The 14,530-nt window shown below is 45.6% G+C and overlaps 1 protein-coding gene and 2 non-coding genes across 5 annotated transcripts in view; all 3 read right to left on the bottom strand.

Moving 5' to 3' along the window:
• Positions 1 to 1,220: 1,220 nt before the first annotated feature.
• LOC110381519 (uncharacterized) overlaps positions 1,221 to 14,530 on the bottom strand; it is a 32,635-nt gene continuing 19,325 nt past the window's right edge. For all 3 annotated transcript variants that reach the window (XM_064041310.1, XM_064041312.1, XM_064041311.1), the window contains exons 11-13: positions 6,233 to 6,326; positions 5,618 to 5,713; positions 1,221 to 4,123 (exon numbers count right to left, since the gene is read on the bottom strand). In XM_064041310.1, coding sequence (XP_063897380.1) covers positions 3,995 to 4,123; positions 5,618 to 5,713; positions 6,233 to 6,326 — 319 coding nt within the window. In that variant the 3' untranslated portion in view covers positions 1,221 to 3,994. The remainder of the gene's footprint in view (positions 4,124 to 5,617; positions 5,714 to 6,232; positions 6,327 to 14,530) is intronic.
• Positions 4,519 to 4,592, bottom strand: Trnai-aau (transfer RNA isoleucine (anticodon AAU)). The gene has a single exon. It is a non-coding gene; the product is annotated as a tRNA-Ile (tRNA).
• Positions 4,896 to 5,014, bottom strand: LOC135118684 (5S ribosomal RNA). Its single transcript, XR_010277716.1, has one exon. It is a non-coding gene; the product is annotated as a 5S ribosomal RNA (ribosomal RNA).

Below are 14,530 nucleotides of genomic sequence, written 5' to 3' on the forward strand. Positions count from 1 at the left end.
GATTATGTAGGGTTTCGATGCTCCGTCAGTATTATAATTGTCTTTCTTTAATTACTGAATTTAATGACATGAAATTTTGCAAGTGAATAGTTGAATGATTAAACTAATTATTGGCATACATTTTACCATGCAATTCCTTTAGAACGTCGTGATATTCGACTGCTTTGTAAACAGTGATCTGTTCATGGTAAAATATCCTATAACTTTTTAATTACTAACGGAATATCATTGATACTTGGCAACATGTTGGAGACACTTACAAGGTTTGTGTAAACGTGAAAATCTAGACCCCAAACTGCATACTTTAAGAACTAAGACCTAATAAGTGTATTTTACGTTTATATTTTTATCTTTTAAACCCTACGACTTTTTCTAAATCTGTTTTTTAAACAAATATAAACAAATTCAAAACAACGTATGTAAAAATCTACAGCTCTCGATGTAAGCGCTTTATATGAAAACTAGCTAATGGCCAAACGTTCACGTAGCGGAAACTTGAATTTCTCCGAAGTTTATGCATGCACTAATTTCATTCATACATAATCAATTATACACAAATACACACTAATTTTCGGACAAATCTCTTTTCTTCTAAAGTCTATGGATTAAAAAAAGTTCCGCCAGGACAACGTTCGCCAACGTTCGCCCAGCGGAATCTGTTTTTAGTGAATTTCTCCACAATGGCTGCATACACAAATTTTTATTTACCATACACAATTATAGGACGTCTTACACTAATTATCTGCATAATTAAAATCTTTAAATTCGACAACATTCCGCTGCGCGAACGCACACCATTTAGATAGGTACGATCCTCCTTTCTTTTCTATCACGACAAATTAATGCGAGAAATATTTGATACTAGCTGGTGCCCGCGACTTCGTCTGCGCAGGTTTAGTATTTCGAACAATATGTTTACAAATTGTAGCCTATGTGTTATTCTGATGTATAAGCTATATTATTGTAAAGTTTCAAGAGTAACAAACATCCATACATCCATACATACAAACTTTCGCGTTTATAATATTAGTAGGATATTTTTTTATTACGTCTAAAATTAAAATGACTGTATGTGTAGATAGGCACCAACGTAGTAAAAAATGCATCTTTGTAAATTAATTGGTAAATAAATAATTTAATGGGACAGATAAACCAATTCAAAAATAGATACGTAATAATGAAGGAATGGTTTCATAATGGGACGAAATGAAAAACTACAATTACTCGTATTCATTTATTCTATCATACAAATACTATTCAAAAGAAGTACCACAAACTACTCGTATCACATACACAATGTATTATTAATTATAATAACATTAATTTAAACAATTTGGTCGAATTAATACATGAGGCCTAATATGATATCATACATATTTTGACAAAATAGTACTACACTTTAATTAATGTTTAGATAAATAGTGATAAAATAAATAAATGAATAAACCAGACTCCTTGGAAAAACTTTGTCCACCTTCTCTCTCTAATTTTCTTGTAAATGTGATAAAACAATATGTTTAAAGTCTCGTCAATTAACTTTGCTTCTCCGAAGTTAGCCATTTGAAGCCCAGCACATTCGCAGTACTGTTCTGTTCATACATTTTGACTAGCATGAAGATGAAGACATTAGCAGCCAACTGAGCCAACTTCGGACAAGCAAAGCTTTTAGACAAATACAAAAGATAAGTTTTGATGGTATTTAGACGGTTTTTGTATAATATTAATATACCCATCTATCTATTAAAGTAAGTACATTAATTAATGACGATGAAAAAGTGTTTGACTTCGTTTATGACGAAGTGAATATCTGTAGAGATATGTTGGTAATTTCGAGAAAAAAATTAAGATTCAGCTTTCTCTACTCTTGCTACGTAATAGCGCATATTCTTTAATTGAAATGTTTATAGTAAATGCATAATATATTTAATATTTTTTTCAAAGCAAGTTATAAGTGTTGTATAAATAGAAAAGCAGTAAGGAACTAAATACAAATTAAAACTAAATGTCTTTCTTTAAAATAATAACTTATAACAAGCTTACAAACTTATACACTCATTTACGATTATACTTTGTACTAAAACTACTTAAATATAAATAAATATGTGAATAATACTCTTAATTGTAGGACAATCAACGTACAGACTAGATGCACACAATTTTATATAATAATTATATATTCCTACATAAGTGTAAGCAACAAAACAAATATAAATAAGAGATTTCGTAAATCATGTGAGCGAACTATAAATACTGATACAAATCCAAATAAATCAAATCTATGAGAAAATTAACTAATATATATTTTAGCTAAAGCGTTATTATCATATTTTAAATAAATAAGTATAAGTAATTTCTTTACTTTGTTTCGGTATTTTTTGAGATTGCAGTTTTTAACTTTCACACACAATTAACATGTAGTTTTCAATATTTTAGTAGAGTAAGTTTTAAAATATTTTCCCAGCTAACTAAGAAAAAAATTACAAAGAATTTTCAAATAACGTATAATAAACGATAAATTAAATTAAAAAAGAAAACAGACAATACTAACTTAAAAACTCAAATAAAAGTTAGTAACTCAAAATATTTCTAAAATAAACTACTTGACCTCCTAGTTAATCCTTCTTTATTTTAAACAATTATAATGATTTCAATTGGATATTGAATTTTGTTAAAACATATAGGAATATTGGTTGTACTACACAGATCTCATACATATCGAGAAATTGGTGGCTTAGAACGTATTGGTAAAAAAAAATACTAATTATACTATAACTCCAAATACTCAAATGTCACTTAACTTTCTACTTAAATTTCTGTCTCAGTTAGTAACGTAACATACGTTTGAGCAGTATTTCAAAATAAATGACGTTTCAGTACAGCGTCGGTAATTAACTTATTTGATCAATGCAAATGGCAGGAGCTGGATGCGAGCAGCCGAAAATCGATCTCAGTGGCGTGCACTTGGAGAGGCCTATGTCCAGCAGTGGACTGCGATAGGCTGATGATGACGATGATCAATAGCATAAGTCGTACCCATTAAAAGTCTACACCTGGATCGGTGCGTGCAAAAGTTCAAAATAACATTGTGAAGAAAATTCCACTTAAAAATAATGCAGAAAATGCTTTGAAATTAAGAGAGCATACTTACATTCAGTAAGTTTTTAGTTATAAAAATAACTAAGTACCACAAAATAAAACAAAATGAAATTTTAGCTTCATTAGCTTAGTGCCGTTAGCTTACAAGGTACAATAATTTATCGATATCGATATGTAATTATGTATACAATTTCACATGTATATAGTATACATGAGCTACAGGTTTTCCGACATCATAAAAGTCTTCTTAAAACAACTGTCAACTATTCAAATTCAAGATAATTTTCAAGGTAAACAGTTGTTTTGAGAAAAATTGACGATTATGTTGTCGATGAAAATGGCTTAACAATACATATTACATTATAATTCGGAAAGCCTCAAGTACCAATACGTTCAGAAACCACTAGAATGACCAACAGTGTCGCTACGAGCCTACATTATCAAACCTCACTACAATTTGTAACCTACAGTCTATAATACTGAGTACTCAGTGCATGATTAAGTTCATATATTGTCGATACGTAAATTGTAACTTGTCTAATTATGTAGTATAGTCGTATACACATTTTTTTTTATTGAATGTAAAGTAAACGTAAATATGTTTTTGCAACTAAAATTGTGATTAAGTTTTGCATGAAATGTGAAAAAAATGTATTTAAAAGATAAATAATTATAACAACATTATCATGGGAAATCTTCATTATTATCGATCTTTCCGGCCAGACCTAGATTTTATGTAATAAAAAAGAAGTTTTTAATTCAACAGTTATTTTGCCATTCATCAATAATAATTAAAACAAACCAATCACACTACTAACTTAACTTGCAACAAAACAATTTCGTCGACAACTTATTCACGTATCGACAACATTGTCCCTTCACTATGCGCTACACAACATCAGTCTGGTACAGTCCAGCTGTCGTATATGTACTGCCAGTCGATATGCTTGAAGTATGGGTGTCGCTTAATCTCTTCGATGCCGTCCTTACCTGCCCCCAGGCGTTCTGATGGCTCGTATGTAAGGAGCTGTAAATAACATGTTGAAAGAAATTAAGTCATATAAATTCGTGAAAAGGTTAATTAGAAGTGAGGTTAGGTCACTAATCCAGGGGTGGGATGCCGCCGAAATCTCGGGCGAAATCTAGTTCTTAAAAATATCCATCCATCACAGCACAACCCCTAGGTTGTCCATCTTCGGACGTAGGCCTCCTCCAAATCTTTCAATTTCTGCCTACTTCTTGAAAATATAGGTGCGAAATATTCATTACTATGAATCTTTAAATGTCATAAGATTAATAACAATTTAACAGGTACAAAGGCTCAGCATCAATTTTGATGTCTTTTCCAATAAACACATTGGCATAAATAAAGTATGAATAGAAATGAATTGTTTTATGCTCAAATAAAACAAAAAGATATAGTGGCCCATGAGGGGATCGAACCCGCGACCTTCGCGTTATTAGCACGACGCTCTAACCAACTGAGCTAATGGGCCGATGTGCAATGTTTCGAAATACGGTACCAAATCCCTAGTCTCTAGGGCACTTGAAATTTAGTGAATTTGTTATTATTTTTAAAGATATCATTTTATTTATTTATAGTACATATTTAAAAAATATCGTGGCTACTTGATAAATGATTAGCTAGAAAAAAAATTATAGGTAAGTATGGCAACAACTTTCTGAACATTATACTCATGCACAATTGCACATTATTATATAACCTGACCAAAACCATTAAAATCAATATTGAAAATACATAATAATTAGAGCATAAAAATAAATTAAAAACGGCAAAAAGTCAACGTCACGCGGTATTCCCAGGCGGTCACCCATCCAAGTACTAACCGCGCCCGATGTTGCTTAACTTCGGTGATCGGACGAGAACTGGTGCTTTCAACGTGGTATGGACGTTGACGTTCGTGGAGTCGAAATACTGAACCAATATCTTCCAAGTTTCTCAACAACTAACACTACTGCATTGCATTATCTAGAGTTATTTTTCAAACATCTTGAAGTAAATTCTGTTTTAGGGACTACATATTTATATTATACAGCTCATGCCCTAAAAAACACATATTGCTACTGTTGAGACGTAAATGCATTAGTCTATTTTTCGGGTCTAATAATTATGGTACACACCCTTCCTTCTTCTTTCATGTCAATGTTATGTCGTATAGTGATTCTACACTTATGGTTTCCCCTTATAACTCATTTTATGACACAATACTGACTGAATTCTGATTGGAGATTGAATTTTACTTTAGCTTTAAAAAAAATGTATCAAATCTCTAATTGAAAAATAACAGATGGATCAATTATTGTACAACCCGTGCCGATAAAGAATGGGATTAGAAATCGCGACAGCTGTATTCAACTCTCGCTCATGTGCTATAGTGTATGGTGTATAGTGTATGTGTGGTTGTAATCAATCAACAGAGCTGAATAATTATATGCAATTCCTTATAACATGCTCAGCATGTATGCTAGCAACAAAAGAATATATATTCGTTATAATTACCTGTGTAAGTAAAGACTGTGCTTCCATGGAGAGTCCGTCCGGCAAGTGCAGTATGGTATGCGACGTGAAAACCGTGCGGTGGTAGTAGGATAACGGCTGTAAGGAAAATATATTAATTAATCTTACTAATATTATAAGGCCTCAATTATGAATGTATGGTTTGGTCTTTTTTCAGGGTAAATCTACTGAACAGATTTGAGGAAACTTAGCAGTAATATCTTCACTAATCTATAATTTTTTTTTTACTGTACCGATTTGAAAAATTATTTAACTGTGGGAAATCTACAATATTCCCGAGTCATTTATTTCCGCTAGGGGACGAAGTTCCCCCTGGAAGGCAGGTAAAAAAAACCGTGGGAAAACAACCAGTAATAATATACAGTTAAAGAGTTCGTTACACGCTTATCTCAGGAATTATTGGCCCAATTTGAAAAAAATATGTTAGATAGCCCATTTAACGAAGAGGGCTATAGAGTATGTTTGTATTCAGATACGCAGGTAGAGAAGCTAGTAACAAAATTTCATGAAGAGGGGTCAAATTGGGATTCCAAGATTTCCTTACACACATAGTTAGAAGTGAAGCTAATATAAGCGTGTTAATAATAATAAGCTTACCACGCCACACAGCAGTTCGTACATAATGGCGCCGTAGCTCCAGAAGTCACACACGTGGTCCAACTCCGCCGGGAAGTATAGACACGGCGAGTGACTGCAATGTTACACGTTTTGTTAGTAATTAACAATATCGTAATAATTGAGACGTATAAATCAGTACTGCCAAACAGAATATCAAAAATTATAATTAAAAAACGGTTATTGGAATTAAACAATTTTATTTAAAACGTTTGTGTAAAGTTAGGATTCATAACATATTGTGTCACAAAAAGTAGCAGTTGGGTCTTGAAATGGCAACACATTTATCATTTTCTTTTCAGTCTTTTGTCAAAAGAACGACATTTATCACTTTTTTCCTGACATGAAGAGATAGTGGGACGAACTTCTCACTTATTTATTTATTTATTGAATGCTGCTTGCACATGATGTACAAATTGTACAATGGCGGACTTGAAGCCTTAGGCGTTCTCTACCAGTCTATATCGAGTATAAGTTTTTATCAGAGCATAAATACCTGCCCTGCCTTGCCCAGCAGGATGTTGGATGGGTTTATATAAAGCGACTTACAGTTCAGGCGCTATGTACATGCGGCTGTGGCTGGTGTCGGACACGTGGCGCATGTCGGCGCCGCTGTAGTACGTGAAGTACGTCAGCGTCACCTGCCCTGCCTTGCCCAGCAGGATGTTGGATGGGTTTATATAAAGCGACTTACAGTTCAGGCGCTATGTACATGCGGCTGTGGCTGGTGTCGGACACGTGGCGCATGTCGGCGCCGCTGTAGTACGTGAAGTACGTCAGCGTCACCTGCCCTGCCTTGCCCAGCAGGATGTTGGATGGGTTTATATAAAGCGACTTACAGTTCAGGCGCTATGTACATGCGGCTGTGGCTGGTGTCGGACACGTGGCGCATGTCGGCGCCGCTGTAGTACGTGAAGTACGTCAGCGTCACCTGCCCTGCCTTGCCCAGCAGGATGTTGGATGGGTTTATATAAAGCGACTTACAGTTCAGGCGCTATGTACATGCGGCTGTGGCTGGTGTCGGACACGTGGCGCATGTCGGCGCCGCTGTAGTACGTGAAGTACGTCAGCGTCACCTGCCCTGCCTTGCCCAGCAGGATGTTGGATGGGTTTATATAAAGCGACTTACAGTTCAGGCGCTATGTACATGCGGCTGTGGCTGGTGTCGGACACGTGGCGCATGTCGGCGCCGCTGTAGTACGTGAAGTACGTCAGCGTCACCTGCCCTGCCTTGCCCAGCAGGATGTTGGATGGGTTTATATAAAGCGACTTACAGTTCAGGCGCTATGTACATGCGGCTGTGGCTGGTGTCGGACACGTGGCGCATGTCGGCGCCGCTGTAGTACGTGAAGTACGTCAGCGTCACCTGCCCTGCCTTGCCCAGCAGGATGTTGGATGGGTTTATATAAAGCGACTTACAGTTCAGGCGCTATGTACATGCGGCTGTGGCTGGTGTCGGACACGTGGCGCATGTCGGCGCCGCTGTAGTACGTGAAGTACGTCAGCGTCACCTGCCCTGCCTTGCCCAGCAGGATGTTGGATGGGTTTATATAAAGCGACTTACAGTTCAGGCGCTATGTACATGCGGCTGTGGCTGGTGTCGGACACGTGGCGCATGTCGGCGCCGCTGTAGTACGTGAAGTACGTCAGCGTCACCCGCCCTGCCTTGCCCAGCAGGATGTTGGATGGGTTTATATAAAGCGACTTACAGTTCAGGCGCTATGTACATGCGGCTGTGGCTGGTGTCGGACACGTGGCGCATGTCGGCGCCGCTGTAGTACGTGAAGTACGTCAGCGTCACCGCCCTGCCTTGCCCAGCAGGATGTTGGATGGGTTTATATAAAGCGACTTACAGTTCAGGCGCTATGTACATGCGGCTGTGGCTGGTGTCGGACACGTGGCGCATGTCGGCGCCGCTGTAGTACGTGAAGTACGTCAGCGTCACCTGCCCTGCCTTGCCCAGCAGGATGTTGGATGGGTTTATATAAAGCGACTTACAGTTCAGGCGCTATGTACATGCGGCTGTGGCTGGTGTCGGACACGTGGCGCATGTCGGCGCCGCTGTAGTACGTGAAGTACGTCAGCGTCACCTGCCCTGCCTTGCCCAGCAGGATGTTGGATGGGTTTATATAAAGCGACTTACAGTTCAGGCGCTATGTACATGCGGCTGTGGCTGGTGTCGGACACGTGGCGCATGTCGGCGCCGCTGTAGTACGTGAAGTACGTCAGCGTCACCTGCCCTGCCTTGCCCAGCAGGATGTTGGATGGGTTTATATAAAGCGACTTACAGTTCAGGCGCTATGTACATGCGGCTGTGGCTGGTGTCGGACACGTGGCGCATGTCGGCGCCGCTGTAGTACGTGAAGTACGTCAGCGTCACCCGCCCTGCCTTGCCCAGCAGGATGTTGGATGGGTTTATATAAAGCGACTTACAGTTCAGGCGCTATGTACATGCGGCTGTGGCTGGTGTCGGACACGTGGCGCATGTCGGCGCCGCTGTAGTACGTGAAGTACGTCAGCGTCACCTGCCCTGCCTTGCCCAGCAGGATGTTGGATGGGTTTATATAAAGCGACTTACAGTTCAGGCGCTATGTACATGCGGCTGTGGCTGGTGTCGGACACGTGGCGCATGTCGGCGCCGCTGTAGTACGTGAAGTACGTCAGCGTCACCTGCCCTGCCTTGCCCAGCAGGATGTTGGATGGGTTTATATAAAGCGACTTACAGTTCAGGCGCTATGTACATGCGGCTGTGGCTGGTGTCGGACACGTGGCGCATGTCGGCGCCGCTGTAGTACGTGAAGTACGTCAGCGTCACCCGCCCTGCCTTGCCCAGCAGGATGTTGGATGGGTTTATATAAAGCGACTTACAGTTCAGGCGCTATGTACATGCGGCTGTGGCTGGTGTCGGACACGTGGCGCATGTCGGCGCCGCTGTAGTACGTGAAGTACGTCAGCGTCACCTGCCCTGCCTTGCCCAGCAGGATGTTGGATGGGTTTATATAAAGCGACTTACAGTTCAGGCGCTATGTACATGCGGCTGTGGCTGGTGTCGGACACGTGGCGCATGTCGGCGCCGCTGTAGTACGTGAAGTACGTCAGCGTCACCTGCCCTGCCTTGCCCAGCAGGATGTTGGATGGGTTTATATAAAGCGACTTACAGTTCAGGCGCTATGTACATGCGGCTGTGGCTGGTGTCGGACACGTGGCGCATGTCGGCGCCGCTGTAGTACGTGAAGTACGTCAGCGTCACCTGCCCTGCCTTGCCCAGCAGGATGTTGGATGGGTTTATATAAAGCGACTTACAGTTCAGGCGCTATGTACATGCGGCTGTGGCTGGTGTCGGACACGTGGCGCATGTCGGCGCCGCTGTAGTACGTGAAGTACGTCAGCGTCACCTGCCCTGCCTTGCCCAGCAGGATGTTGGATGGGTTTATATAAAGCGACTTACAGTTCAGGCGCTATGTACATGCGGCTGTGGCTGGTGTCGGACACGTGGCGCATGTCGGCGCCGCTGTAGTACGTGAAGTACGTCAGCGTCACCTGCCCTGCCTTGCCCAGCAGGATGTTGGATGGGTTTATATAAAGCGACTTACAGTTCAGGCGCTATGTACATGCGGCTGTGGCTGGTGTCGGACACGTGGCGCATGTCGGCGCCGCTGTAGTACGTGAAGTACGTCAGCGTCACCTGCCCTGCCTTGCCCAGCAGGATGTTGGATGGGTTTATATAAAGCGACTTACAGTTCAGGCGCTATGTACATGCGGCTGTGGCTGGTGTCGGACACGTGGCGCATGTCGGCGCCGCTGTAGTACGTGAAGTACGTCAGCGTCACCTGCCCTGCCTTGCCCAGCAGGATGTTGGATGGGTTTATATAAAGCGACTTACAGTTCAGGCGCTATGTACATGCGGCTGTGGCTGGTGTCGGACACGTGGCGCATGTCGGCGCCGCTGTAGTACGTGAAGTACGTCAGCGTCACCTGCCCTGCCTTGCCCAGCAGGATGTTGGATGGGTTTATATAAAGCGACTTACAGTTCAGGCGCTATGTACATGCGGCTGTGGCTGGTGTCGGACACGTGGCGCATGTCGGCGCCGCTGTAGTACGTGAAGTACGTCAGCGTCACCTGCCCTGCCTTGCCCAGCAGGATGTTGGATGGGTTTATATAAAGCGACTTACAGTTCAGGCGCTATGTACATGCGGCTGTGGCTGGTGTCGGACACGTGGCGCATGTCGGCGCCGCTGTAGTACGTGAAGTACGTCAGCGTCACCTGCCCTGCCTTGCCCAGCAGGATGTTGGATGGGTTTATATAAAGCGACTTACAGTTCAGGCGCTATGTACATGCGGCTGTGGCTGGTGTCGGACACGTGGCGCATGTCGGCGCCGCTGTAGTACGTGAAGTACGTCAGCGTCACCTGCCCTGCCTTGCCCAGCAGGATGTTGGATGGGTTTATATAAAGCGACTTACAGTTCAGGCGCTATGTACATGCGGCTGTGGCTGGTGTCGGACACGTGGCGCATGTCGGCGCCGCTGTAGTACGTGAAGTACGTCAGCGTCACCTGCCCTGCCTTGCCCAGCAGGATGTTGGATGGGTTTATATAAAGCGACTTACAGTTCAGGCGCTATGTACATGCGGCTGTGGCTGGTGTCGGACACGTGGCGCATGTCGGCGCCGCTGTAGTACGTGAAGTACGTCAGCGTCACCTGCCCTGCCTTGCCCAGCAGGATGTTGGATGGGTTTATATAAAGCGACTTACAGTTCAGGCGCTATGTACATGCGGCTGTGGCTGGTGTCGGACACGTGGCGCATGTCGGCGCCGCTGTAGTACGTGAAGTACGTCAGCGTCACCTGCCCTGCCTTGCCCAGCAGGATGTTGGATGGGTTTATATAAAGCGACTTACAGTTCAGGCGCTATGTACATGCGGCTGTGGCTGGTGTCGGACACGTGGCGCATGTCGGCGCCGCTGTAGTACGTGAAGTACGTCAGCGTCACCTGCCCTGCCTTGCCCAGCAGGATGTTGGATGGGTTTATATAAAGCGACTTACAGTTCAGGCGCTATGTACATGCGGCTGTGGCTGGTGTCGGACACGTGGCGCATGTCGGCGCCGCTGTAGTACGTGAAGTACGTCAGCGTCACCCGCCCTGCCTTGCCCAGCAGGATGTTGGATGGGTTTATATAAAGCGACTTACAGTTCAGGCGCTATGTACATGCGGCTGTGGCTGGTGTCGGACACGTGGCGCATGTCGGCGCCGCTGTAGTACGTGAAGTACGTCAGCGTCACCTGCCCTGCCTTGCCCAGCAGGATGTTGGATGGGTTTATATAAAGCGACTTACAGTTCAGGCGCTATGTACATGCGGCTGTGGCTGGTGTCGGACACGTGGCGCATGTCGGCGCCGCTGTAGTACGTGAAGTACGTCAGCGTCACCCGCCCTGCCTTGCCCAGCAGGATGTTGGATGGGTTTATATAAAGCGACTTACAGTTCAGGCGCTATGTACATGCGGCTGTGGCTGGTGTCGGACACGTGGCGCATGTCGGCGCCGCTGTAGTACGTGAAGTACGTCAGCGTCACCTGCCCTGCCTTGCCCAGCAGGATGTTGGATGGGTTTATATAAAGCGACTTACAGTTCAGGCGCTATGTACATGCGGCTGTGGCTGGTGTCGGACACGTGGCGCATGTCGGCGCCGCTGTAGTACGTGAAGTACGTCAGCGTCACCTGCCCTGCCTTGCCCAGCAGGATGTTGGATGGGTTTATATAAAGCGACTTACAGTTCAGGCGCTATGTACATGCGGCTGTGGCTGGTGTCGGACACGTGGCGCATGTCGGCGCCGCTGTAGTACGTGAAGTACGTCAGCGTCACCTGCCCTGCCTTGCCCAGCAGGATGTTGGATGGGTTTATATAAAGCGACTTACAGTTCAGGCGCTATGTACATGCGGCTGTGGCTGGTGTCGGACACGTGGCGCATGTCGGCGCCGCTGTAGTACGTGAAGTACGTCAGCGTCACCTGCCCTGCCTTGCCCAGCAGGATGTTGGATGGGTTTATATAAAGCGACTTACAGTTCAGGCGCTATGTACATGCGGCTGTGGCTGGTGTCGGACACGTGGCGCATGTCGGCGCCGCTGTAGTACGTGAAGTACGTCAGCGTCACCTGCCCTGCCTTGCCCAGCAGGATGTTGGATGGGTTTATATAAAGCGACTTACAGTTCAGGCGCTATGTACATGCGGCTGTGGCTGGTGTCGGACACGTGGCGCATGTCGGCGCCGCTGTAGTACGTGAAGTACGTCAGCGTCACCTGCCCTGCCTGCCCAGCAGGATGTTGGATGGGTTTATATAAAGCGACTTACAGTTCAGGCGCTATGTACATGCGGCTGTGGCTGGTGTCGGACACGTGGCGCATGTCGGCGCCGCTGTAGTACGTGAAGTACGTCAGCGTCACCTGCCCTGCCTTGCCCAGCAGGATGTTGGATGGGTTTATATAAAGCGACTTACAGTTCAGGCGCTATGTACATGCGGCTGTGGCTGGTGTCGGACACGTGGCGCATGTCGGCGCCGCTGTAGTACGTGAAGTACGTCAGCGTCACCTGCCCTGCCTTGCCCAGCAGGATGTTGGATGGGTTTATATAAAGCGACTTACAGTTCAGGCGCTATGTACATGCGGCTGTGGCTGGTGTCGGACACGTGGCGCATGTCGGCGCCGCTGTAGTACGTGAAGTACGTCAGCGTCACCTGCCCTGCCTTGCCCAGCAGGATGTTGGATGGGTTTATATAAAGCGACTTACAGTTCAGGCGCTATGTACATGCGGCTGTGGCTGGTGTCGGACACGTGGCGCATGTCGGCGCCGCTGTAGTACGTGAAGTACGTCAGCGTCACCTGCCCTGCCTTGCCCAGCAGGATGTTGGATGGGTTTATATAAAGCGACTTACAGTTCAGGCGCTATGTACATGCGGCTGTGGCTGGTGTCGGACACGTGGCGCATGTCGGCGCCGCTGTAGTACGTGAAGTACGTCAGCGTCACCTGCCCTGCCTTGCCCAGCAGGATGTTGGATGGGTTTATATAAAGCGACTTACAGTTCAGGCGCTATGTACATGCGGCTGTGGCTGGTGTCGGACACGTGGCGCATGTCGGCGCCGCTGTAGTACGTGAAGTACGTCAGCGTCACCTGCCCTGCCTTGCCCAGCAGGATGTTGGATGGGTTTATATAAAGCGACTTACAGTTCAGGCGCTATGTACATGCGGCTGTGGCTGGTGTCGGACACGTGGCGCATGTCGGCGCCGCTGTAGTACGTGAAGTACGTCAGCGTCACCTGCCCTGCCTTGCCCAGCAGGATGTTGGATGGGTTTATATAAAGCGACTTACAGTTCAGGCGCTATGTACATGCGGCTGTGGCTGGTGTCGGACACGTGGCGCATGTCGGCGCCGCTGTAGTACGTGAAGTACGTCAGCGTCACCCGCCCTGCCTTGCCCAGCAGGATGTTGGATGGGTTTATATAAAGCGACTTACAGTTCAGGCGCTATGTACATGCGGCTGTGGCTGGTGTCGGACACGTGGCGCATGTCGGCGCCGCTGTAGTACGTGAAGTACGTCAGCGTCACCTGCCCTGCCTTGCCCAGCAGGATGTTGGATGGGTTTATATAAAGCGACTTACAGTTCAGGCGCTATGTACATGCGGCTGTGGCTGGTGTCGGACACGTGGCGCATGTCGGCGCCGCTGTAGTACGTGAAGTACGTCAGCGTCACCTGCCCTGCCTTGCCCAGCAGGATGTTGGATGGGTTTATATAAAGCGACTTACAGTTCAGGCGCTATGTACATGCGGCTGTGGCTGGTGTCGGACACGTGGCGCATGTCGGCGCCGCTGTAGTACGTGAAGTACGTCAGCGTCACCTGCCCTGCCTTGCCCAGCAGGATGTTGGATGGGTTTATATAAAGCGACTTACAGTTCAGGCGCTATGTACATGCGGCTGTGGCTGGTGTCGGACACGTGGCGCATGTCGGCGCCGCTGTAGTACGTGAAGTACGTCAGCGTCACCCGCCCTGCCTTGCCCAGCAGGATGTTGGATGGGTTTATATAAAGCGACTTACAGTTCAGGCGCTATGTACATGCGGCTGTGGCTGGTGTCGGACACGTGGCGCATGTCGGCGCCGCTGTAGTACGTGAAGTACGTCAGCGTCACCTGCCCTGCCTTGCCCAGCAGGATGTTGGATGGGTTTATATAAAGCGACTTACAGTTCAGGCGCTATGTACATGCGGCTGTGGCTGGTGTCGGACACGTGG

Source organism: Helicoverpa armigera, chromosome 24 (assembly GCF_030705265.1).
Source record: "Helicoverpa armigera isolate CAAS_96S chromosome 24, ASM3070526v1, whole genome shotgun sequence".
Classification (NCBI taxonomy): Eukaryota; Metazoa; Arthropoda; class Insecta; order Lepidoptera; family Noctuidae; genus Helicoverpa; species Helicoverpa armigera.